A 27,426-nucleotide genomic window follows, 5' to 3' on the forward strand; every position below is an offset into this window, starting at 1 on the left:
GTGCCAAATTCATATGATGGGACAGTTTACGTTTCAATTTCCATAGCGTCGCTGTAAAGTTTAAACAAAGGACATTTCAGATCCACTCTGCCAGCTAGATGCTGTAGAAACAGTGGGGTAGTGGAAAAAAATAGCTGATCCCAGGTTGCAGTGAAAAAAGCTATGCTCCCTATATGTTCAATACATTTTTCTGTAAAAGGTGGATAAACGCTCACTTAAAATGAAGGTGAGTAAATTATGTTTAGGCTACCCTCCACAACACTGTAAAATAGATTATTAATAATCTATGCCTATACAATCTTCCAATGGGACGATCCTACCACTAAACGACACCACCGTTGCATGTTTTCAGGTAGTTTACAGAACTATAGTTTAATAGTGGATCCCAAATCAATTGTGGGGAAGGGATGCGAGGCCTCCCATCGTATTGAGAAAAACAAACGCCATAAGGAGAGTGAGTGAGAGAATGCCAATGAATACTCTGACTGCTGTGAGAGGGAAACCTTGTGGTCAGGTGTTACCATGTTCACTGGGAGAAAGAGGATGGAAACAGAAAAATGGTTCCGACATTACATTTATTTAGACACACTTTGACATTCAAATAAAAAACATTTTATTAATAATATGGAACACTAAAATACAGGACAAGTGTATTATAATACATTGAAAAAATCATAGCCATGCATTTTTACATGACCAGTATTTAGATTTGAGTGTGTTCTTACATAGGGAATTTTGTTTTGCCCTAATTTAATCAGTTCACATCACTGTCCGGCTGTGGTGAAGTAGACTAGGAGGAGAGAAACACATTGTGCATTGAGCCCTGTAAGAGCATTTTATTAGTTAGCACACTTGCGCAATATTTTGGTCTGTGTAATAATACATACATAAATAGTTAATCACAATACTTGCAACCTCACCACATCAATGCTCTAAAAATCTCCCAATGTTACACTCTACAGATCACAGGCAAGCATTGCAGTAGTCTGGGTACCAGTATCTTTAGCTAATCCACTCCCTGTACTCTATGTAATTTGCCAAAGATGAAGATTGGCAATGGCAAGAAGTGGCAAGGAGTGGAATGTTAGCTAAAGAGACTTGTACTCAGACTAGCACTGTTGCACACGATTGGCAAACACCACACAAACACATATACACACACACACTAAAGAATGAGGCAAAAAAAATTGATCAGATCTTCTTCTAGTCCATGGGCTCAAACAGCTTCATTCTCTCTTGGACAGAGAGACCCTCTTTCAGACTCTGACAGACAAAGAGACGACACAGATGGATAAAATTGGAAGAAATGAGGCACAAGATCAGTGTTTTGTTTTTAGTTATTGCAGAGTATTATCAAATTGGGATTGAGTTAAAGTTACAGTGGCTTGTGAAAGTATTCACCCCCTTGGCATTTTTCCTATTTTGTTGCCTTACAACCTGGAATTAAAATTCATTTTTGGGGGGTTTGTATTATTTGATTTACACAACATGCCTACCACTTTGAAGATACAAAATATTGTGTATAGTGAAACAAACAAGAAATAAGACAAAAAAAAAGGAAAACTTGAGCGTGCATAACTATTCATCCCCTCAAAGTCAATACTTTGTAAAGTCACCTTTTGCAGCATTTACAGCTGCAAGTCTCTTAGGGTATGTCTCTATAAGCTTGGCACATCTAGCCACTGGGATTTTCTGCCCATTCTTTAAGGCAAAACTGCTCCAGCTCCCTCAAGTTGGATGGGTTCCACTGGAACACAGCAATCTTTAAGTCATACCACAGATTCTCAATTGGATTGAGGTCTGGGCTTTGACTAGGCCAATCCAAGACATTTAAATGTTTCCCCTTAAACCACTCAAGTGTTGCTTTATCAGTATGCTTAGGGGTCATTGTCCTGCTGGAAGGTGAACCTTCGTCCCAGTCTCAAATCTCTGGAAGACTGAAACAGGTTTCCCTCAAGAATGTCCCTGTATTTAGCGCCATCCATCATTCCTTCAATTCTGACCAGTTTCCTAGTCCCTGCTGATGAAAAACATTCCCACAGCATGATGCTGCCACCACCATGCTTCACTGTGGGGATGGTGTTCTCGGGGTGATGAGAGGTGTTTGGTTTGCGCTAGACATAGCATTTTTCTTGATGGCCAAAAAGCTCAATTTTAGTCTCATCTGACCAGAGTACCTTCTTCCATATGTTTGGGGAGTCTCCCTCGTGCCTTTTGGCGAACACCAAATTTGTTCGCTTATTTTTTTCTTTAACTTCCCTAGGATATGTGGGACGCTACCGTCCCACTTGGCCAATAGCCAGGGAAAATGTAGAGCCAAATTTTAAAAAATGATATAAAATCAAACTTTCATTATATCACACATGTAAGATACCAAATTAAAGCTACACTCGTTGTGAATCCAGCCACCTTGTCAGATTTCAAAAAGGATTTTCGGCGAAAGCATAAGATGCTATTATCTGATGATAGCACAACAGTAAACAAAGAGAGTGTAGCATATTTCAACACTGCAGGCACGACACAAAACGCAGAAATAAAATATAAATCATGCCTTACCTTTGACGAGATTCTTTTGTTGGCACTCCAATATGTCCCATAAACATCACAAATGGTCCTTTTGTTCGATTAATTCTGTCCATATATATCCAAATTGTCCATTTATTTTGCGCGGTTGATCCACAAAAAAACAGCTTCCAATTTGCGCAAAGTCATTACAAAATATCTCAAAAATTACCTCTAAACTTTGCCAAAACATTTCAAACTACTTTTTTAATACAACTTAAGGTATTTGTAAATGTTAACAATCGATCAAATTGAAGACGGGTCTATCTGTTTTCAATACAGGAAATCAACAAACTAACGCTACTTTTCTAGTCTTGCGCAACTCTCAAACAGTACACATGACATTACACTGTTTCCAGGTGGCCTCACATCTTCATTGCACAAAGGAATAACCTCAACCTATTTCCAAAGAGTGGTGACATCCAGAGGAAGCGGTAGGAACTGAAAACAGGGTGATTAGAAATCCAGTATTCCAATGAAATCTCATTGAACAGACAGTGACTTTAAAAAAAAAATTAAAAAATGAATGGTTAGTCCTCGGGGTTTTGCCTGCTACATAAGTTCTGTTATACTTACATGACATGATTCAAACAGTTTTAGAAACTTCAGAGTGTTTTCTATCCAAATAATATGCATATCTTATATTCTGGGGATGAGTAGAAGGAAGTTGAAATTGGGCACGCTATTTATCCAATAGTGAATTTGCTGCCCCCTATCCTATAGAAGTTAACTTCTTGCGACTATAGGGGGTGCTGTTTCAAATTAGCATAATTGTCTCTACAGATGAAACGGCTTCCTACTCAATTCTTGATCGTACAATATGCATATTATTGTTATTATTGGATAGAAAACACTATCTAGTTTCTATAGCCGTTTGAATTATGTCTCTGAGTGGAACAGAACTCTTTCTACAGCGAAATCCATGACAGGTTTTGCGAAGGTCTGAGAGCGAAGGTCTGAGAGCGAAGCTCTGATCTCAGTTCAGTTTAAAGGGGTGTGTATATCCTATGGAACGACACGAACTGCACCCGCCTTCCCCTGGATGTCAGTAACCAATGAGAAGTGGAATGGGCTTCCTACGTAGCTCTCAGAGGTTATAAAACACCAAGGAGTGAGGTACGCCTTCTTTTCGACGTTGAACTTTACGCAGAAAGAGACCGCGGGATGCCATTTTCGAACGCTCAGTAATGAACTTTAGATATATCAGTCTGCAATTTAATTTGATATTGTCATGTTTTGTCTTTGATCATCATGTCTTGTCCCTGTGCTTCCCTCTGCTGGTCTTATTAGGTTCTTTCCCTCTTTCTATCCCTCTCTCTCCTCCTCCCTCTCTCCCTCTCCCGCTCTCTCTCTCTATCGTTCCGTTCCTGCTCCCAGCTGTTTCTCATTCTCCTAACGACCTCATTTACTCTTTCACACCTGTCCCCTATTTTGCCCTCTGATTTGAGTCCCTATTTCTCCCTCTGTTTTCCGCTTCTGTCCTTGTCGGATTCTTGTTTGATGTTTGCTGTTCCGTGTCCTTGTTCCGCCCTGTCATGTTTTTGCCTTCTTCAGATGCTGCGTGTGAGCAGGTGTCTATGTCAGCTACGGCCTGTGCCTTCCTGAAGCGACCTGCAGTCTGTGGTCGCGTCTCCAGTCGTTCCTCTCTACTGACGAGAGGATTGAGAATCATTGTTTGTTTAAGACTGGAATAAAGACTCTGTTTCTATTACGTCGCTTTTGGGTCCTCATTCACCAGCATAACAGAAGAATCCGACCAAGAATGGACCCAGCGACTACGGATTCTCGCAACACTGCCGTCGAGATCCAGGGAGAAATGCTCGGCAGACACGAGCAGGAATTGTCTGCTGCTCGTCATGCCGTTGAGACCCTGGCCGCTCATGTCTCCGATCTCTCAGGACAGTTTCAGAGTCTTCGTCTCGTGCCACCAGCTACTTCCTGGTCTTCCGAGTCTCCGGAACCTAGGGTTAATAACCCACCATGTTACTCTGGGCAGCCCACTGAGTGTCGCTCCTTTCTCACCCAGTGTGATATTGTGTTCTCTCTCCAGCCCAACACATACTCAGGAGAGAGAGCTCGGATCGCTTACGTCATATCACTCCTTACTGGTCGGGCTCGGGAGTGGGGCACAGCTATCTGGGAGGCAAGGGCTGAGTGTTCTAACGTTTATCAGAACTTTAAGGAGGAGATGATACAGGTTTTTGATCGTTCAGTTTTTGGGAAGGAGGCTTCCAGGGCCCTGGCTTCCCTATGTCAAGGTGATCGATCCATAACGGATTACTCTATAGAGTTTCGCACTCTTGCTGCATCCAGTGACTGGAACGAGCCGGCGTTGCTCGCTCGTTTTCTGGAGGGACTCCACGCTGAGGTTAAGGATGAGATTCTCTCCCGGGAGGTTCCCTCCAGCGTGGACTCTTTGATTGCACTCGCCATCCGCATAGAACGACGGGTAGATCTTCGTCACCGAGCTTGTGGAAGAGAGCTCGCGTTAACGGTGTTTCCCCTCTCCGCTTCTCAACCATCTCCTCCCATCGGCTCAGAGACTGAGCCCATGCAGCTGGGAGGTATTCGCGTCTCGACTAAGGAGAGGGAACGGAGAATCACCAACCGCCTTTGCCTCTATTGCGGTTCTGCTGGACATTTTGTCATGTCATGTCCAGTAAAGGGCCAGGGCTCATCAGTAAGCGGAGGGCTACTGGTGAGCGCTACTACTCAGATCTCTCCATCAAGATCCTGTACTACCTTGTCGGTCCATCTACGCTGGACCGGTTCGGCTGCTTCCTGCAGTGCCTTGATAGACTCTGGGGCTGAGGGTTGTTTTATGGACGAAGCATGGGCTCGGAAACATGACATTCCTCTCAGACAGTTAGGGAAGGCCACGCCCATGTTCGCCTTAGATGGTAGTCCTCTCCCCAGTATCAGATGTGAGACACTACCTTTAACCTGTTGGGGATGGGGGCGCTGTTTAGACTACTTATGCTAATTTGGCTAATTTTTTAAACGGCTTCCCACAAAATCCTTGATCGTACAATATGCATATTATTATTATTATTGGATAGAAAACAGTCTATAGTTTCTATAGGAGTTGAAATTTTGTCTCTAAGTGGAACAGAGCCCATTCTACAGCAATTTCCCTGACATGGAGTCAGATTTGAGAAATGTTGGCCACTCTTCTGAAGTCATTTAAAGGGGCACTGTCGTTGCTATGACTATACGGACACTTCTTACGTCTTCCCCTGGATGCCTTTACGTGATGACGATTCCAACGGGCTCGATTGCTCGTTCACAGGCCCTACAAATGAAAAAACCCTGAAGCTAGTCATTCTTTTGGAGCTGCGTAACGCGCGTGCTGGACACCGACCCGCTCCTGTTCCAAGCGTTAGTTTAGCCTGTTATATTTCTCCGGTCATCTTTTCACTCGTTATAGGAGTTAAAAACATCATAAGGTAGTTAATTTAAAGCGTTTTATAGCAATTTATATCCGTTTAGTGCGATTTTGGGACATTTATTTTTGCAACGATGTGAAAAGTTGGGCATGCTTTTCAGTTCATCCCGAACTCAGTTGACATTTCCACATGGCAAGAGGACAGCTTTCCACCAAAAGACGATTTCTCCCAAGAAAGGATCCTTTGCCCAAGATACTGATGGAAGAACAGCTCAAGGTAGGACATTTTTATTATGATAAATCGTGTTTCTGTCGAAACATTTTAGTGGCTTAGGACGCCATGTTTTTTGACGTAGCTTCGCTTGGCGCAAACTGTATTGAAAAGTAAGGATAAATTAAAAAATGTAATAACGCAATTGTATTAAGAATTAAATTGTCTATCAATCCCTGTCCACCCTGTATTTTTTAGTCACGTTTATGAGTATTTATGTATAAGAGTAGATCACTGTCTAAGTGGCGCAAGGACATTTTCTGACCAACTGAGCTACATTTCACATTGTCTAACCATGATTTTGGGGGCTAAATATAAACATTTTCGATCAAACTGTATATGCATGTTGTAATGTGATGTTACAGGAGTGTCATCGGAAGAATTCTGAGAAGGTTAGTGAAAAAATTAATATCTTTTGGCGATGTTGACTTTTATCGCTCACTTTGGCTAGAATCAATGCTGGGCTGCTAATTGCTATGTGCTAAGCTAATATAACGATTTATTGTGTTTTCGCTGTAAGACACTTAGAAAATCTGAAATATTGTCTGTATTCACAGGATCTGTGTCTTTCGATTCGTGTATGCTGTGTATTTTTACGAAATGTTTGATGATTAGTAGTTAGGTAAACACGTTGCTCATTGTAATTATTCTAGTCCATTTGTGATGGTGGGTGCAATTGTAAACTATGCCATATACCTGAAATATGCACTTTTTTCTAACAAAACCTATCCCATACCATAAATATGTTATCAGACTGTCATCTAATGAGTTTTTTTGTTGGTTAGGGGCTATAAATATCTTAGTTTAGCCGAATTGGTGATGGCTACTGGTGTTGGTGGACAAATAAAAGATGGTGGATTATGCTAATGTGTTTTTAGGTAATAGATGTACATCTTTACATATTGTGTCTTCCCTGTAAAACATTTTAAAAATCGGAAATGTTGACTGGATTCACAAGATCTGTGTCTTTCATTAGCTGTATTGGACTTTAATGTGTGAAAGTTAAATATTTTAAAAAAAAATTTTTTTTGAATTTCGCGGCACTGGTTTTTCAGTGGGGGGGGGGGGGGTGTGCCGCTAGCGCCACGCTGATCCTAGACAGGTTAACCCTCACAGTATCTGGTAACCACAGTGAGACCATTTCCTTTTTGATTTTTCGTTCACCTTTTACATCTGTTGTTTTGGGTCATCCCTGGCTAGTATGTCATAATCCTTCTATTAATTGGTCTAGTAATTCTATCCTATCCTGGAACGTTTCTTGTCATGTGAAGTGTTTAATGTCTGCTATCCCTCCTGTTTCTTCTGTCCCCTCTACTCAGGAGGAACCTGGTGATTTGACAGGAGTGCCGGAGGAATATCATGATCTACGCACGGTCTTCAGTCGGTCCAGAGCCAGCTCTCTTCCTCCTCACCGGTCGTATGATTGTTGTATTGATCTCCTTCCGGGGACCACTCCCCCTCGGGGTAGACTATTCTCTCTGTCGGCTCCCGAACGTAAGGCTCTCGAGGATTATCTGTCTGTTTCTCTCGACGCCGGTACCGTGGTGCCTTCTTCCTCTCCCGCCGGAGCGGGGTTTTTCTTTGTTAAGAAGAAGGACGGTACTCTGCGCCCCTGCGTGGATTATCGAGGGCTGAATGACATAACGGTTAAGAATCGTTATCCGCTTCCCCTTATGTCGTCAGCCTTCGAGATGCTGCAGGGAGCCAGGTTCTTTACTAAGTTGGACCTTCGTAACGCTTACCATCTCGTACGCATCAGAGAGGGGGACGAGTGGAAAACGGCGTTTAACACTCCGTTAGGGCATTTTGAATACCGGGTTCTGCCGTTCGGTCTCTCTAATGCTCCAGCTGTCTTTCAGGCATTAGTTAATGATGTACTGAGAGACATGCTGAACATCTTTGTTTTCGTTTACCTTGACGATATCCTGATTTTTTCACCGTCACTCGAGATTCATGTTCAGCACGTTCGACGTGTACTCCAGCGCCTTTTAGAGAATTGTCTCTACGTGAAGGCTGAGAAGTGCGCCTTTCATGTCTCCTCTGTCACTTTTCTCGGTTCTGTTATTTCCGCTGAAGGCATTCAGATGGATCCCGCTAAGGTCCAGGCTGTCAGCGATTGGCCTGTTCCTAAGTCACGTGTCGAGTTGCAGCGCTTTCTCGGTTTCGCTAATTTCTATCGGCGTTTCATTCGTAATTTCGGTCAAGTGGCTGCCCCTCTCACAGCTCTGACTTCTGTCAAGACTTGCTTTAAGTGGTCCGGTTCCGCCCAGGGAGCTTTTGATCTCCTCAAGAAGCGTTTTACATCCGCCCCTATCCTTGTTACTCCTGACGTCACTAAACAATTCATTGTCGAGGTTGACGCTTCAGAGGTGGGCGTGGGAGCCATTCTGTCCCAGCGCTTCCAGTCTGACGATAAGGTTCATCCTTGCGCTTACTTTTCTCATCGCCTGTCGCCATCGGAACGCAACTATGATGTGGGTAACCGCGAACTGCTCGCTATCCGCTTAGCCATAGGCGAATGGCGACAGTGGTTGGAGGGGGCGACCGTTCCTTTTGTCGTTTGGACTGACCATAAGAACCTTGAGTACATCCGTTCTGCCAAACGACTTAATGCACGTCAAGCTCGTTGGGCGTTGTTTTTCGCTCGTTTCGAGTTCGTGATTTCCTATCGCCCGGGAAATAAGAACACCAAGCCTGATGCCTTATCCCGTCTCTTTAGTTCTTCTGTGGTTTCTACCGACCCCGAGGGGATTCTTCCTGAAGGGCGTGTTGTCGGGTTGACTGTCTGGGGAATTGAGAGACAGGTAAAGCAAGCACTCACTCACACTGCGTCGCCGCGCGCTTGTCCTAGTAACCTTCTGTTTGTTCCTGTCTCTACTCGTCTGGCTGTTCTTCAGTGGGCTCATTCTGCCAAGTTAGCTGGCCACCCCGGCGTTCGGGGTACGCTTGCTTCTATTCGCCAGCGGTTTTGGTGGCCTACTCAGGAGCGGGACACGCGCCGTTTCGTGGCTGCTTGTTCGGACTGCGCGCAGACTAAGTCAGGTAACTCTCCTCCTGCCGGTCGTCTCAGACCGCTTCCCATTCCTTCTCGACCATGGTCTCACATCGCCTTAGACTTTATTACCGGTCTGCCTTCGTCTGCGGGGAAGACTGTGATTCTTACGGTTATCGATAGGTTCTCTAAGGCGGCACATTTCATTCCCCTCGCTAAGCTTCCGTCCGCTAAGGAGACGGCACAAATCATCATTGAGAATGTGTTCAGAATTCATGGCCTCCCGTTAGACGCCGTTTCAGACAGAGGTCCGCAATTCACGTCACAGTTTTGGAGGGAGTTCTGTCGTTTGATTGGTGCTTCCGTCAGTCTCTCTTCCGGATTTCATCCCCAGTCTAACGGTCAAGCAGAAAGGGCCAATCAGTCGATTGGTCGCATTTTACGCAGCCTTTCGTTTCGAAACCCTGCGTCTTGGGCAGAACAGCTCCCCTGGGCTGAGTACGCTCACAACTCGCTTCCTTCGTCTGCTACCGGGCTATCTCCGTTTCAGAGTAGTCTTGGTTACCAGCCTCCTCTGTTCTCGTCCCAGCTCGCCGAGTCCAGCGTTCCCTCCGCTCAGGCTTTTGTCCAACGTTGTGAGCGCACTTGGAGGAGGGTCAGGTCTGCACTTTGCCGTTACAGGGCGCAGACTGTGAGAGCCGCCAATAAACGTAGGATTAAGAGTCCTAGGTATTGTCGCGGTCAGAGAGTGTGGCTTTCCACTCGTAACCTTCCCCTTACGACAGCTTCTCGCAAGTTGACTCTGCGGTTCATTGGTCCGTTCCGTGTCTCTCAGGTCGTCAATCCTGTCGCTGTGCGACTGCTTCTTCCGCGACATCTTCGTCGCGTCCACCCTGTCTTCCATGTCTCTTGTGTCAAGCCTTTTCTTCGCGCTCCCGTTCGTCTTCCCTCCCCCCCTCCCGTCCTTGTCGAGGGCGCACCTATTTACAAGGTACGGAAGATCATGGACATGCGTTCTCGGGGACGTGGTCACCAGTATTTAGTGGATTGGGAGGGTTACGGTCCTGAGGAGAGGAGTTGGGTTCCATCTCGGGATGTGCTGGACCGTTCGTTGATTGATGATTTCCTTCGTTGCCGCCAGGGTTCCTCCTCGAGTGCGCCAGGAGGCGCTCGGTGAGTGGGGGGGTACTGTCATGTTTTTGATCATCATGTCTTGTCCCTGTGCTTCCCTCTGCTGGTCTTATTAGGTTCTTTCCCTCTTTCTATCCTTCTCTCTCCTCCTCCCTTTCTCCCTCTCCCGCTCTCTCTCTATCGTTCCGTTCCTGCTCCCAGCTGTTTCTCATTCTCCTAACGACCTCATTTACTCTTTCACACCTGTCCCCTATTTTTGCCCTCATTAGAGTTCCTATTTCTTCCTCTGTTTTCCGCTTCAGTCCTTGTCGGATTCTTGTTTGATGTTTGCTGTTCTGTGTCCTTGTTCCGCCCTGTCGTGTTTTTGCCTTCATCAGATGCTGCATGTGAGCAGGTGTCTAGTGGTCGCGTCTCCAGTCGTTCATCTCTACTGACGAGAGGATTTCAGTTTTCCTGTTTTGTTTTTACCTTAGATATATCAGGAGTATCGTTTTTGTCTAAGACTGGAATAAAGACTCTGTTTCTATTACGTCGCTTTTGGGTCCTCATTCACCAGCATAACAGATATAGGTGTTAGAAACATCATAACGAAGCTATTTGAAACAGAGTTATATCAGATTATGCGAGTATATTGTTATTTTTCGGAATTTCCTCAGTATTGCGTAATGAGGATTTGGACACGTTAGCTAATGTTAGCAATTGTTAGCTATAGTTAGCTGCTATATCAGAAGTTGAATGCAACGTTTTACAACCAAGCAACGATTCTTTTGGACAAAAGTACCACTTGGCCAAGATTCCGATGGAAGCTCGTCGAAAAGTAAGAGCTATTTATGATGTTATTCCATTTTTATGTGGAAAAATGTAAACTCAATAACGGTAAATAGTGACGCCGTTATTGCGGCACTAGTCTGTCTGTAACGCACACTGTATGTCTAGTAACGTTAATTTTAAAAATCTAACTTAGCGGTTGCATTAATACCTAATGCATCTTTCATTTCATGGCCAACCTGTATTTTTTTTGTCAAGTTTATGAATAGTTTTCGATAAAAATAGTTGTATTATCATGATGCTGCCGGGCAGATTGCTTGAGTAGTTGGACAGTATTTCCATTGTGTAAGCACGATTTGTGCCGCTAAATATGCACATTTTCGATCAAACTCTATATGGATTGTGTAATATGATGTTACAGGAGTGTCATCGGAAGAATTCTGAGAAGGTTAGTGAAAAAATTAATATATTTTGGCAATGTTGACGTTATCGCTCTCTTTGGCTAGAATCTATGCTCTGGTAATGTTTGAACATGTGGTATGCTAATATAACGATTTATTGTGTTTTCGCTGTAAGACACTTAGAAAATCTGAAATATTGTCTGTATTCACAGGATCTGTGTCTTTCGATTAGTGTATGCTGTGTATTTTTACGAAATGTTTGATGATTAGTAATTAGGTAATACACGTTGCTCTATTTATTTATTCTAGTCCATTTGTGACGGTGGGTGCAATTGTAAACTATGAAATCTACCTGAAATATGCACATTTTTCTAACAAAACCTATCCTATACCATAAATATGTTATCAGACTGTCATCTGATGAGTTTTTTTCTTGGTTAGTGGCTATCAATATCTTAGTTTAGCCGAATTGGTGATAGCACCTGATGGAGTAAGAAACCGATGGAGTTAGAAAAGTGGTGTCTTTTGCTAACGTGGTTAGCTAATAGATTTACATATTTTGTCTTCCCTGTAAAACATTTTAAAAATCTGAAATGGTGGCTTTATTCACAGGATCTGTATCTTTCATTAGGTGTCTTGGACTTGTGATTTAACCTGTCTAGGATCAGCGTGGCGCTAGCGGCACACCCCCCCCCCCCCCCACTGAAAAACCAGTGCCGCGAAATTCAAAAAAAATATTTTTTTAAAATATTTAACTTTCACACATTAAAGTCCAATACAGCTAATGAAAGACACAGATCTTATGAATCCAGTCAACATTTCCGATTTTTAAAATGTTTTACAGGGAAGACACAATATGTAAAGATGTACATCTATTACCTAAAAACACATTAGCATATTCCACCATCTTTTATTTGTCCACCAACACCAGTAGCCATCACCAATTCGGCTAAACTAAGATATTTATAGCCCCTAACCAACAAAAAAACTCATTAGATGACAGTCTGATAACATATTTATGGTATGGGATAGGTTTTGTTAGAAAAAAGTGCATATTTCAGGTATATGGCATAGTTTACAATTGCACCCACCATCACAAATGGACTAGAATAATTACAATGAGCAACGTGTTTACCTAACTACTAATCATCAAACATTTCGTAAAAATACACAGCATACACGAATCGAAAGACACAGATCCTGTGAATACAGACAATATTTCAGATTTTCTAAGTGTCTTACAGCGAAAACACAATAAATCGTTATATTAGCGTAGCACATAGCACATAGCAGCCCAGCATTGATTCTAGCCAAAGTGAGCGATAAAAGTCAACATCGCCAAAAGATATTAATTTTTTCACTAACCTTCTCAGAATTCTTCCGATGACACTCCTGTAACATCACATTACAACATGCATATACAGTTTGATCGAAAATGTTTATATTTAGCCACCAAAATCATGGTTAGACAATGTGAAATGTAGACAAGCTGGTAAAGAAAACGTCCTTGCGCCACTTAGACAGTGATCTACTCTTATACATAAATACTCATAAACGTGACTAAAAAATATAGGGTGGACAGGGATTGATAGACAATTTAATTCTTAATACAATTGCGTTATTACATTTTTTAATTTATCCTTACTTTTCAATACAGTTTGCGCCAAGCGAAGCTACGTCAAAAAACATGGCGTCCTAAGCCACTAAAATGTTTCGACAGAAACACGATTTATCATAATAAAAATGTCCTACCTTGAGCTGTTCTTCCATCAGTATCTTGGGCAAATGATCCTTTCTTGGGAGAAATCGTCTTTTGGTGGAAAGCTGTCCTCTTGCCATGTGGAAATGTCAACTACGTTCGGGATGAACTGAAAAGCGTTCCCAACTTTTCACATCGTTGCAAAAATAAATGTCCCAAAATCGCACTAAACGGATATAAATTGCTATAAAACGCTTTAAATTAACTACTTTGTGATGTTTGTAACTCCTATAACGAGTGAAAAGATGACCGGAGAAATATAACAGGCTAAACTAATGCTTGGAACAGGAGAGGGTCGGTGTCTTCCACGCGCGTTACGCAGCAAGAAAAGACTTGCTAGCTAAAGGTTTTTTTCATTTGTAGTGCCTGTGAACGAGCAATCGAGCCCGTTGGAATCGTCATCACGTAAAGGCATCCAGGGGAAGACGTAAGAAGTGTCCGTATAGTCATAGCAACGACAGTGCCCGTTTAAATGACTTCAGAAAAGTGGCCAACGTTTCTCAAATCTGACTCCATGTCAGGGAAATTGCTGTAGAATGGGCTCTGTTCCACTTAGAGACAAAATTTCAACTCCTATAGAAACTATAGACTGTTTTCTATCCAATAATAATAATAATATGCATATTGTACGATCAAGGATTTTGTGGGAAGCCGTTTAAAAAATTAGCCACATTAGCATAAATAGTCTAAACAGCGCCCCCATCCCCAACAGGTTAATGATATTTAGATGCTACTATTTAATTGCAACGCTATGCTAGCGATGCTAATCAGTGTGGGGGGGGGGGGGGGGGGGGGGGGTGCTCCCGGATCCGGGGTAGAGGCTCGTTAGAGGTTAATCAATGGCTTTTATCTGGCCACTCTTCCATAAAGTCCAGCTCTGTGGAGTGTACGGCTTAAAGTGGTCCTATGGACAGATACTCCAATCTCCGCTGTGGAGCTTTGCAGCTTCTTCAGGGTTATCTTTGGTCTCTTTGTTGCCTCTCTGATTTGTGCCCTCCTTGCCTGGTCTATGAGTTTTTGTGGGCGGCCCTCCCTTGGCAGGTTTGTTGTGGTGCCATATTCTTTCCATTTTTTAATAATGGATTTAATGGTGCGCCGTGGGATGTTAAAAGTTTCAGATATTATTTTAGAACCCAACCCTGATCTGTACTTCTTCACAACTTTGTCCCTGACCAGTTTGGAGAGCTCCTTGGTCTTCATGGTGCCGCTTGCTTGGTGGTGCCCCTTGCTTAGTGGTGTTGCAGACTCGGGGGCTTTTCAGAACAGGTGTATATATACTGAGATCATGTGACACTTAGATAGCACACAGGTGGACTTTATTTAACTAATTGTGTGACTTCTGAAGGTAATTGTTTGCACCCGATCTTATTTAGGAGCTTCATAGCAAAGGGGGTGAATACATATGCACGCACCACTTTTCAGTTTTTTATTTTTGAGAATTTTTTGAAACAAGTCATTTTTTTAATTTCACCAATTTGGACTATTTTCAGTATGTCCATTACATGAAATCCAAATTAAAAACCTGAATTACAGGTTGTAATGCATCAAAATAGGAAACATGCCCAGGGGGATAAATAATGTTGCAAGGCACTGTACCTCACCCCTGACCTCTCACCTTTGACCTGACCCCTCTGATTTGCCTGGTGAGTGTCGACCTCTCCTTCTTCAGGAAATCAGGGTTGCTTGTTAACTTCACTATGTCTACAGTGTATGCATAGAGAGAAGTCCGAAGTCACTATACATGCCAGTAGGATTATGCATAAGTGTGCATGCAGGTGTGCACATGTGAGTGTGAAGAGGTTGCACTGTGTGGGGTGGGGGTGTTTGTGTGTGCATGTCTTACCGTATGCCTGAGCAGCATCGGAGCCATCGCCGCCCCTGCCCTCATCCCTGGGAGACCCTGTTGCAGTCTGGAGCTCCTCTCGCAGTTTGGGAATGTCACATTGGACCTTGGACCGGCTGAAGCTCAGCTCAGCATACAGGGCTTTGAGCTTGTCTTTGGCATACGCCTTGTCCTGCATACACATATTGGGAAGATTGAAGTTTTGCCAGATTTCCTTTGACGATCTATTGACAAAAAAATCTGGTGAATTCGAGTGGATACACATGGTTTCAGAACCCCTATGGAACGGGGAGCCAATAATTTAGTTTAGACTACTTGAAACTAGAGATGTGCACTGTTATTTGAATATACAAATAGAATGAATATAAATTTTTGCGCAAAATAAAATTGTAGTCCTATTTTAACACTGAAAAGTATTTTTTATGAATTACATTAAAATATCCATGTGACATTGTTATATACAAGTACATACCATGACATTTGAAGTTAATGATTTAATAAAACGTATACTTTTCAATGTAGTTTTGTAGTTTTTGTGACATGTACTGTGCCCCATAACAAAGACTGGGAGCCTTCATGTGTGTAGCAAAGAGGCTCAATGTGTAACAAGTGTAGAGAGAGTTCACTAATGCAATGCAAGGTGGAATGAAATCATGGAATTAAAAGCTAAAAGAAATGAGAAGGAGTAGGCTACAACGAGCAACCAAACAGGGGAGTTGGGACCACATTTTGCCTATCTAGCTATAGCTGGCTAGCTAGGCTACTCCATTTAAGACAGGCACTGTTACTGTCAGGCGTGTGCGTACTTGTGCTGAAGTCAGGTGCAGGAGAGCAGAGAATTGTGAAGAGGCGCACACTTTATTTTGGCAGGAGAGATATACAGACAGACGCAGCTGCGTCCAAAAAAACTCCAGCCAACAAGGCAAAGTGTATAACGCGCAAAACAGTCACAACACATCAAATGTATACAAAACAGGCTTTGTGAAATAACACGGGAAAAACAAGCCTAGCCAAATTTAAATAAATGTATACAAAATTATCCGATTTAGTAATTTTAAATACTAGTATTATACATTTTATATATACAAATTATTCCCATCCACATAAAAACGTTTTTGTGTCGGAGGAAACACCATGTCATGCGACTGGCCTGCCACGAGAGTCGCTACAGCGTGATGGGACAAGGACAACCCGGCTGGCCAAACCCTCCCCTAAATCGGACGACGCTGGGCCAATTGTGCATTGCCTCATGGGTCTCCCAGTTGTGGATGGCACAGGTCTCGAACCAGCATCTGTAGCAATGCAGTTTGCACTGCGATGCAATGTCTTAGACCGCTGCGCCACTCGAGAGGCTCCATCCACAAAGTTTTTAATGCTTATCAATTGCCTTGCACAAAGTATCAAAATGCTAAAATACTACACAGGACTCTTAAAGATATTTATTTAAATGTTAATTGTATTTTCTGATCACAGAAACAATGAGAAAATATGGAACAATATATAATGAAATGTTAATTATCTAAAGCAGCCCGTGTAGTCATCTGCCAGAGAGTAGCCCCAATCGGCCTGAGCCCCAAGAAATACATTTGGGCTAGATAACTCTCACCGAAATCGTCCCGAGCCCCAAGTAATACATTTGGGCCAGATAACTCACACCGGAATCGGCCCGAGCCCCAAGTAATATATACATTTGGGCCAGATAACTCTCACCGGAATCGGACCAAGCCCAAAGTAATACATTTGGGCAAGATAACTCAAACCGGAATCGGCCCGAACTCCATCCCCACATCCTAGCCATAAGTAATACTGCCGAAGGCGGCAAAGATTTGGACCACATGACGTTGGCCGAGTCTGACTCTCAGTCGAGTGTCATTTTGGGTGCACAAGCTTAAGGGAGTGGACACACCTTGCAGTTATGGAGCGTAACAAGATTGTGAGACAGAAATCCACAAGGGACACTGAAAGATATAACATCAAGACTACAACAGTAATGATATAACCACCTCATTCTTCTCTCTGCAGATTCTCAAGACACAATACAAAATTCCCCTGCAAAGGGCTACTATTGACAAGAATGATCTGTCAATGGGCTAGGGGAGGTTTACAGATAGTACTTTGAGGTGAGATAGTGAGTTTTGATTGTGCTGGGTTGTTTCTTAGACAGTAAATGTATTGTTGTGTATGAGAGCGATTGAGGTGCCATGACTCCTCAATCTCCCATACAAACCAATTCATACGGTGTAAGAACTGTCTTCCAAAGACTTTTCACACCTTCTTTAGCCCCCTAGCCCATTCACTTTGTTGACTGATCTTTCCTCTCAAAGCAGCTCCCAATGTCCCCTCATTGTCCCTAAACAATACTCTAGCCGGTCCCAGTCGGTTGATACATTTACCAACAAAGGTGTGTTGCCATCTGTCCCTTCCACAAAAAGTGTAAAATGCTAACACCACAACCATGTCTTCCAGGAGACATGCAGTACCAGCAAATCTTCTGCAGGAGGACCGAAAATGTGGTGGTTAAGAAGCAATTGTTTCCAGGAAACAGGATACCACATTATAGTCAATGGAAGTATGGCAATCTTAGTGGTCAATATTTTTTGTGACACAATCATGTATGAATATTTGCTTCTTTTTAACCAGACGTATGTCCCTTGAACCAATTACTTTAAAATCCCACACTGAAAAAGTTATGAGAATTAAAAAAAATATACCCGCAGCTAGTTTTGACGTCACAATCCTGTGTAGAGAAGAGCTAGAATGTATATGGTCATTGCATTCCGTGGGAAAGATGTTCCAGTCTCCTCCTTGCCTACAGGCTGATAGTTTTTATATCAGATCTATTTTTATGATCGCACCACTTTCCAGTGTTTGTTCTTCGGGTATGGGATACAGTTTTGATAGCAAGGGCAAACATGGCTTTTCAGGATTTAACTGCACTAATCTCTATTCCAAGGAGGACCATTTGTTTGGTAAGTCTGTTAAGATTTTCACTTTCATATTTTCATGTCAACTAGGGCTAGGCTTAGGCTAGTAGAGGGTTAGATAACAGAGAGCCTAGCTTCTAATGCTAGCTTTAGCATGAATGTTCCAATTTTATGTTAAATAATGAGCGACATGAGAAGCATTGTACAGTGCATTTGCTTGTTTGCTAGTAGCAAGTATGTTCATGAATCATGAATACAGGTCTGTGACAGAGGTCTCATTTAAAAAAAATGTTTTAACCATTATTTAACTAGGCAAGTCATTAGCTAGATAATGTTAGCTAGTTAGCTAATATCATTTGGAAGACCCATTTGCGACCAAGCTTTAACTTCCTGACTTATGTCTTGAGATGTTGCTACAACATATCAAAATAATTTTCCCGCCTCATGAGGCCATCTATTTTGTGAAGTGCACCAGTCCCTCTGCACATGCCTGGAGCACACATCCTGGTAATCCGTCTAGCCCCGCAGCCTTGTGAATGTTGACCTGTTTAAAGGTATTACTCACGTCGGCTACGGAGAGCGTGATCACACAGTCGTCCGGAGTAGTTGATGCTCTCATGCATGCCTCAGTGTTGCTTGCCTCGAGAAGTGATTTAGCTTGTCTGGTAGGCTCGTGTCACTGGGCAGCTCGCGGCTGTGCTTCCCTTTGTAGTCTGTAAAAGTTTGCAAGCCCTGCCACATAAGACGAGCATCGGAGCCGGTGTAGTACAATTCAATCTTAGCCCTGTATTGACGCTTTGCCTGTTTGATGGTTCGTCGGAGGGCATAGCGGGATTTCTTATAAGCTTCCGGATTAGAGTCCCGCACCTTGAAAGTGGCAGCTCTACCCTTTAGCTCAGTGCAAATGTTGCCTGTAATCCATGGCTTCTGTTTGGGGTATGTACGTACAGTCACTGTGGGGACGACGTTGTCGATGCGCTTATTGATAAAGCCAGTGACTGATGTGGTGTACTCCTCAATGCCATCGGAAGAATCACGGAATGTTCTAGCCAAAACAATGCAGGAGTGTCTTCGGCACAAGTCTCTGAATGTCTTTGAGTGGCTACCCAGAGCACGGACTTGAACCCGATCGAACATCTATGGAGAGACCTGAAAATATCTGTGCAGCAACGCTCCCGATCCAACTTGACAGAGCTTGAGAGGATCTGCCGAGAGGAACGGGAGAAACTCCCCACCATTTTTTACAGAACCAGTCAAAAGTTTGTACACATCTATTCATTCCAGGGTTGTTCTTTATTTGTACTATTTTCTACATTGTAGAATAATAGTGAAGACATCACAACTATGTAATAACAAATATGGAATCATGTAGTAACTAAAAAACTGTTAAACAAATCAAAATATATGTTATATTTGAGATTCTTTGAAGTAACCACTCTTTGCCTTGACAGCTTTGCACACTCTTGGCATTTTCTCAACCAGCCTCATGAGGTAGTAACTTGGAATGCATTTCAATTAACATGTCTGCCTTGTGGAATTTATTTCCTTCTTATGGTGTTTGAGCCAATTTGTGTTGTGACAAGGTAATGGTGGTATACAGAAGATAATCATATTATGGAAAGAATAGTTCAAATAAGCAAAGAGAAATTACAGTCCATCATTATTTTAAGACATTAAGGTCAGTCAATCTGGAAAATTTCAAGAACTTTTAAAGTTGCTTCAAGTGCAGTCACGAAAACCATCAAGCGCAATGATGAAACTGGCTCTCATGAGGACCGCCACAGGAAAGGAAGACCCAGAGTTACCTCTGCTGCAAAGGATAAGTTCAGTAGAGCTACCAACCTCAAAAATTGCAGCCCAAATAAATGCTTCACAGAGTTCAAGTAACAGACACGTCTCAAAATCAATTGTTGAGAGGAGGCTGCCTTCATGGTCGAAATGCTGCAAAACAAACCACTACTAATAACAAGCCACACCAATAAGAAGAAGAGACTTGCTTGGACCAAGAAACACGAGCAATGGACAGTAGACCGGTGGAAATCTGTCCTTTGGTCTAATGAGTCCAAATGTTTTGGTTCCAACCGCCATGCCTTTGTGAGACGCAGTGCAGGTGAATGGATGACCTCTGCATGTATGGTTCCCACAGTGATGCATGGAGGAGGAGATGTGATGGTGTGGGGGTGCTTTGCTGGATTCAATATTTATTTAGAATTCTAGGCACACCACAGCATTCTGCAGGGATATGCCATCCCACCTATTATTTCATTTTCAACAGGACAATGACCCAACATACTTCCAGGCTGTGTAAGGGCTTTTTGACCAAGAAGGAGATTGATGGAATGCTGCATCAGATGACCTGGCCTACACAATCACCCGACCTCAACCCAATTGAGATGGTTTGGGATGAGTTGTATCGCAGAGTGAAGGAAAGGGGGAATGGGGGATACCTAGTCAGTTGTACAACTGAATCCATTCAACTGAAATGTGTTATTTCATAGTTTTGATGTCTTCACTAGTATTCTACAATGTAGAAAATAGTAAAAATAAAGAAAAACCTTTGAATGAGTAGGTGTGTCCAAACTTTTGACTGGTACTGTATTTTTAATAAATTAGCAACAATTTCTATAAACCTGCTTTTGCTTTGTCATTATGGGGTATTGTGTGTAGATTGATAAGGGGGGAAACTATTTCTAGAATAACTAATTCTAGAATAAGGCTGTAACGTAACAAAATGTGAAAAAACTCAATGGGTCTTAATACTTTCTGAAGACACTGTAGCCGTGCAGCAACGCTCCCCATCCAACCTGACAGAGCTTGAGAAAATCTGCAGAGAAGACTGGGCGAAACTCCCTAAATACAGCTGTGCCAAGATTGAAGGGTCATACCCAAGAAAACTTGAGGCTGTAATCACTGCCAAAGGTGCTTCGACAAAGTACATTACTGTGTAAAGGGTCTGAATACTTATGTAAATGTCATATTTCCATTTTTTTTATATATACATTTGCAAAAATTTCTAAAAGCATCTTTTTGCTTTGTCATTATGGGGTATTGAGTGTAGATTGATGAGAATGATTATGTTTTTATCCTTTTTTGAATAAGGCTGTAACGTAACAAAATGTGGAAAAGTTCAAGGGGTCTGAATACTTTCCGAATTCACACTTGTCTCACATGCCCATCTAGAAGAGGAGAGGTAGGCTACTGAAGATGAAGCAGGGAATTCTGAGTGTGTGTGAATAGTGCGACAAATATGTTTTTAATAGGTAGGCCTAGGTGTACAAAGCAGAAAATGACCATTTCCAATTAATCTGCAAGACAACAAACATTTTAATTACAAAATCATCAGTTTGAAAACTCATGTTAAACAAAATTATTGCACACAGAGTGAGTCTATGCAACTTATTATGTGACTTGTTAAGCACATCTCTACTCCTGAACTTATTTAGGCTTGCCATAACAAAAGTTTGGAATACTTATTGACTCAAGACATTTCAGCTTTTCATTTTTTATTAGTTTGTAAACATTTCTAATGACGTAATTCTACTTTGACATTGTAGATGTATTTGTGTATAAGCCAGTGACAGAAATCACAATTTAATCAATTTTAAATTAAGGCTGTAAAACAACAAACTTTGGAAAAAGTCAAGGGGTGTAAATACTTTCTGAAGGCACTGTACATTTGAACAAAGAACACAGTCACAAATAGTGTGTCCCCATTTATTGAGTACGGAGACCAATAGCAAAGGTGTCTGGGGCAGTATTTGAAGTATCTAAATATAGTGTAACCTACCAATCAATGTATATTAAGTGCCGTGAAGGACACAATGTTGCAGAACAGAAATTAAAGCTTTATTAAATATGCCAAAAGTCTGGGCCTCTGATGGAGATTGGAGAACTGTCATCAACGCATGCTTCACTATTCCCCCTTTTCTCTAGGAGTATTTGTGTGCCCAGGCCCCATAGGCATATCGAAAGGATCCCACCCTGGTCACCAATGTAGCTGACCGATGTAAAGAGAGAAAAGTGCCTTAACAGAATGCAATTTAAAGCTTGTGTGGTCCAAAGACGGGGACTCTAACACCTATGGCAAAAGCCTGGGCTCCTGACGGAGACAATATAATTCTCTCCGCTGCATGTTACAATAGTAGCAATAGTCACCTGTTAAACTGATTCTACATTGAATTTAGTCTTTAAAATGAGTTGGTGTTCTTCAACCCAAAAGGCACTCGACTGTGTAAAACAAAATTCACAAAGGAAATACAACAGGCAAATGCATATGTGGTCCCAATGTCTAAGTAGTGAGGGCAGGGCTAGTTCAAACTGCAGTAGGATGGTTCTCCTCACAGGTGAGTAAATCAGCCCAGGCTTGGTGAATAGCACTTGGTTGATCTCTGGGAGTGGGACACTGGAGAGCTGAATAGAGACAAAAGTGAGAGACAAGAATTAATAAAATAATTCATCACGGCTAAGGAATGTAGTTTATGATTTTAAAGGTTTTTGTAGTCTTGAATTATTACTTGGAATAAACTAGGGCTGACCCCATTTAGTCGACTGGTCAATTGTTTGGTCGATAGGCTGTTGATCGACCAAACAATTGACCATTCATGGTTTCATAACTTCATTGTATGAATTGTTTGCCATTTGATTGTTAGATTCTATCAATTCCCCGTTACATACACTGAGTATATAAAACATTTAGAACACCTGCTCTTTCAAAGACATAGACTGTCCAGGTGAATCCAAATGAAAGCTATGGTCACTTGTTAACCTTTTACGGGGGCAGCCCGACACCGGTACACTTATGACAACATCCAGCTCAAAGTGCAGGGCGCGAAATTCAAAATCTATTTTTTTTAAATATTTAACAAGTCCAAGACACCAGATGAAAGGTGCACATCTTGTGAATCAAGCCAACATGTCCGATTTTTAAAATGTTTTACAGGGAAGACAAAATATGTAAATCTATTAGCTAACCACGTTAGCAAAAGACACAACTTTTCTAACTCCATCAGTTTCTTACTCCATCAGGTGCTATCACAAATTCGACCAAATAAAGATATAAATAGCCACTAACCAAGAAACAAATTCATCAGATGGCAGTCTGATAACATATTTATTGTATAGCATATGTTTTGTTCAAATTTTTTTGCATATTTCATGTATAAACCATAGTTTACATTTCAGCTACAATCCGAAATTGCACCGAAAGCAGCCATAATATTTACAGACACCAACGTCAAATAGCTAATTACTCGTCATAAAACATTTCTGAAAAATACATATTCTGCAGCAATTGAAAGACAGGCATCTTGTGATTCCAAACAATATTTCAGATTTATTAAATGTTTTACAGCGAAAACAAAATGTATCGCTATATTAGCGTAGCTACAATAGACAGACACAATTGGGCGCCCACGGCCAGTTCACATGCACGACAGATATATGAAATAACATCATAAAATGGGTCTTACTTTTGTTGATCTTTCATCAGAATGTTGAAGAAGGTATCCTCTGTCCAGATGAGTCGTTGTTTCAATTCAGAATGGCAAATTTCCCTCTTCAATTAGCATTGGCACTAGCCGAGTGGCATAAATTTCTCCAACGTAAACACAGTCAGAGGACGGAACACGGCAAAACTCCCGAATAAAGTTTCAATAATCTGATTAAACTATATTGAAAAAACATACATTACGATGATATGGTCACATGTATAAAAAAAAAATTCGAGCCGGAGATGTTAGCCGTTCGTTACGAAGGCAAAACAGAAGTCAATCCCACTTCCTTCAGAGTACCGGAAGTGGACGGTCACGTCAAAGAAATAGGTTTTTTTCCACCACAGAACAAGATGAGCACAAAAATTTATTCTCTGGCATCCTCTTTACACCAATAGGAAGGCGTATAGATTGTAAGTAGACTCCTAAGTGTCAAGACCATGTATAGGCATCAAGTTGAAAAGAGCTTCGATTTCTGACATTTCACTTCCTGGTCAGGAAAAGTGCTGCAGAAGGACTTCTGTTTCACTCAGAGAAATAATTCCAACTGTTTTAGAAACTAGAAAGTGTTGCCTATCCAAAAAGAATAATAATATTCATATTGTACGAGCAAGATTTGAGTAGGAGGCCGTTTGAAATGGGCAGGATTTCACTGGCTACTCAACACTTTGCCTTGCAGCCATAAGAAGTTTTAAATCCACTTCAATCAGTGTAGATGAAGGGGAGGAGACAGGCTTCGGGATCGGTGTCTCTTCCACGGGACGGTTGAGCTAACGTAGGCTAATGCGATTAGCATGAGGTTGTAAGTAATAATAACATTTCCCAGGACATAGACATATCTGATATTGGCAGAAAGCTTAACCTGTTGAGGATGGGGGCGCTGTTGAGACTATTTATGCTAATTGGGTAATTTTTGAAACGGCTTCCCACAAAATCCTTGATCGTACAATATGCATATTATTATTATTATTGGATAGAAAACAGTCTATAGTTTCTATAGGAGTTGAAATTTTGTCTCTAAGTGGAACAGAGCCCATTCTACAGCAATTTCCCTGACATGGAGTCAGATTTCAGAAATGTTGGCCACTGTTCTGAAGTCAGTTAAAAGGGCACTGTTATTGCTATGACTATACAGACACTGCTTACGTCTTCCCCTGGATGCCTTTACGTGATGACGATTTCAATGGGGTCGATTGCGCGTTCACAGGCACTACAAATGAAAAAACCCTGAGGCTAGTCATTCTTTTGGAGCTGCGTCATGCGCCTAGAGGACACCGGCCCGCACCTGTTCCAAGCATTAGTGAAGGAGGTAATATTACTCGGGTCATGTTTCTACTCGTTATGGGAGTTAAAAACATCATAAGGTAGTTAATTTAAAGCGTTTTATAGCAATTTATATCCGTTTAGTGCGATTTTGGGACATTTATTTCTTTAACGCTGTGAATAGCTGGGCACGCTTTCAGTTCATCCCGAACGCAGTTGGCATTTCCACATGGCAAGAGGACAGCTTTCCACCAAAAGACGATTACTCCCAAGAAAGGATCCTTTGCCCAAGATACTGATGGAAGAACAGCTCAAAGTAGGACATTTTTATTATGATAAATCATGTTTCTGTCGAAACATTTTAGTGGCTTAGGACGCCATGTTTTTTGACGTAGCTTCGCTTGGCGCAAACTGTATTGAAAAGTAAGGATAAATTAAAAAATGTAATTCCGCAATTGTATTAAGAATTAAATTGTCTATCAATCCCTGTCCACCCTATATTTTTTAGTCACGTTTATGAGTATTTATGTATAAGAGTAGATCACTGTCTAAGTGGCGCAAGGACATTTTCTGACCAGCTGAGCTACATTTCACATTGTCTAACCATGATTTTGGTGGCTAAATATAAACATTTTCGATCAAACTCTATATGGATTGTGTAATATGATGTTACAGGAGTGTCATCTGAAGAATTCTGAGAAGGTTAGTGAAAAAATTAATATATTTTTGGCGATGTTGACGTTATCGCTCACTTTGGCTAGAATCAATGCTGGGCTGCTATGTGCTATGTGCTATGCTAATATAACGATTTATTGTGTTTTCGCTGTAAGACACTTAGAAAATCTGAAATATTGTCTGTATTCACAGGATCTGTGTCTTTCGATTCGTGTATGCTGTGTATTTTTACGAAATGTTTGATGATTAGTAAGTAGGTAAACACGTTGCTCAATGTAGTTTTTCTAGTCCATTTGTGACGGTGGGTGCAATTGTAACCTATGCCATCTACCTGAAATATGCACTTTTTTCTAACAAAACCTATCCCATACCATAAATATGTTATCAGACTGTCATCTGATGAGTTTTTTTGTTGGTTAGGGGCTATAAATATCTTAGTTTAGCCGAATTGGTGATGGCTACTGGTGTTGGTGGACAAATAAAAGATGGTGGATTATGCTAATGTGTTTTTAGCTAATAGATGTACATCTTTACATATTGTGTCTTCCCTGTAAAACATTTTAAAAATCGGACATGTTGACTGGATTCACAAGATCTGTGTCTTTCATTAGCTGTATTGGACTTTAATGTGTGAAAGTTAAATATTTAAAAAAAATATTTTTTTTGAATTTCGCGGCACTGGTTTTTCAGTGGGGGGGGGGGGGGGGGTGTGCCGCTAGCGGCACGCTGATCCTAGACAGGTTAAATTCTTGTTAATCTAACTGCACTGTCCAATTTATATTACAGTGAAAGAATACCGTGCTATTGTTTGAGGAGAGTGCACAGTTTTGAACATGAAAAGTTATTAATAAACAAATTAGGCACATTTGGGCTGTCTTGATACAGTTTGAACAGAAATGCAATGGTTCATTGGATCAGTCTAAAACGTTGTACATACACTGCTGCCATCTAGTGGCCAAAATTTAATTTGCAGCTGGGCTGGAATAATACATTATGGCCTTTTTCTGGCATTTCAAAGATGATGGTACAAAAACATACAAAAGAACGGTTGTTTTCTTCTTTGTATTATCTTTTACCAGATCTACTGTGTTATATTCTCCTACATTCCTTTCACATTTCCACAAACTTCAAAGTGTTTCCTTTCAAATGGTACCAAGAATATGCATATCCTTGCTTCAGGGCCTGAGTTACAGGCAGTTAGATTTGGGTATGTTATTTTAGGCGAAAATTCAAAAAAAGATTTTTAAGCCTTGAGACAATTGAGGCATGGATTACGTATGTGTGCCATTCAGAGGGTGAATGGGAAAGACAAAATATTTAAGTGCATTTCAAAGGGGTATGGTAGTAGGTGCCAGGCGCACCGGTTTGTGTCTTGAATTGCAGCGCTACTGGGTTTTTCACAATCAACAGTTTCCTGTGTGTATCAAGAATGGTCCAACACTCAAAGGACATCCAGCCAACTTTACAATTGTGGGAAGTATTGGAGTGGGCCAGCATCCCAGTGGGATGCTTTCGACACCTTGCTCCGACAAATTGAGGCTGTTCTGAGGGCAAAGGGGTATATACTGTGTATATGAAAAAATACACAGTTTAACATTTTGACCAATCGATTGGTCGAAAGAACAGACTACTCTCGGTCGACCAAGATACTTTTTTGTCGGGGACAGCCCTAGAATAAACTGATAGCTAAAACGCTCCTTGTCACAGAATACCATGCTAGCTAGTGATAAAGCTATCTGCTCCTGCTAGCTAGCAACATATCTACTTGTTGTAACTGGCTAACTAGCAAGCTAGCTACATTACCAAGGTTGCTGCATTCTAAGTTGGGACTCTTTTTACAGCTTGCATTGATGATATCACATTTCTATAACTAGTTAGATTACAGATAAATAAAAATGACTTTACCTGATAGCAGCTCGTCGGACAGAACTCACCAGCTGTCTACTACCTTAGATGCGGATAA

At 41.7% G+C, this 27,426-nt stretch overlaps 1 protein-coding gene across 1 annotated transcript in view; it reads right to left on the reverse strand.

The window, feature by feature from the left end:
- Window positions 1-598: 598 nt before the first annotated feature.
- Window positions 599-27,426, reverse strand: part of LOC129867201 (centrosome-associated protein CEP250-like) — a 69,413-nt gene continuing 42,585 nt past the window's right edge. Inside the window, exons 15-17 of the mRNA XM_055940442.1 lie at window positions 15,113-15,284; window positions 14,885-14,970; window positions 599-1,263 (exon numbers count right to left, since the gene is read on the reverse strand). Of these exons, the coding sequence (XP_055796417.1) occupies window positions 1,204-1,263; window positions 14,885-14,970; window positions 15,113-15,284 (318 nt within the window). The 3' untranslated portion in view covers window positions 599-1,203. The remainder of the gene's footprint in view (window positions 1,264-14,884; window positions 14,971-15,112; window positions 15,285-27,426) is intronic.

The sequence above is a fragment of the Salvelinus fontinalis genome, chromosome 2, assembly GCF_029448725.1.
Source record: "Salvelinus fontinalis isolate EN_2023a chromosome 2, ASM2944872v1, whole genome shotgun sequence".
In the NCBI taxonomy this organism is placed as follows: Eukaryota; Metazoa; Chordata; class Actinopteri; order Salmoniformes; family Salmonidae; genus Salvelinus; species Salvelinus fontinalis.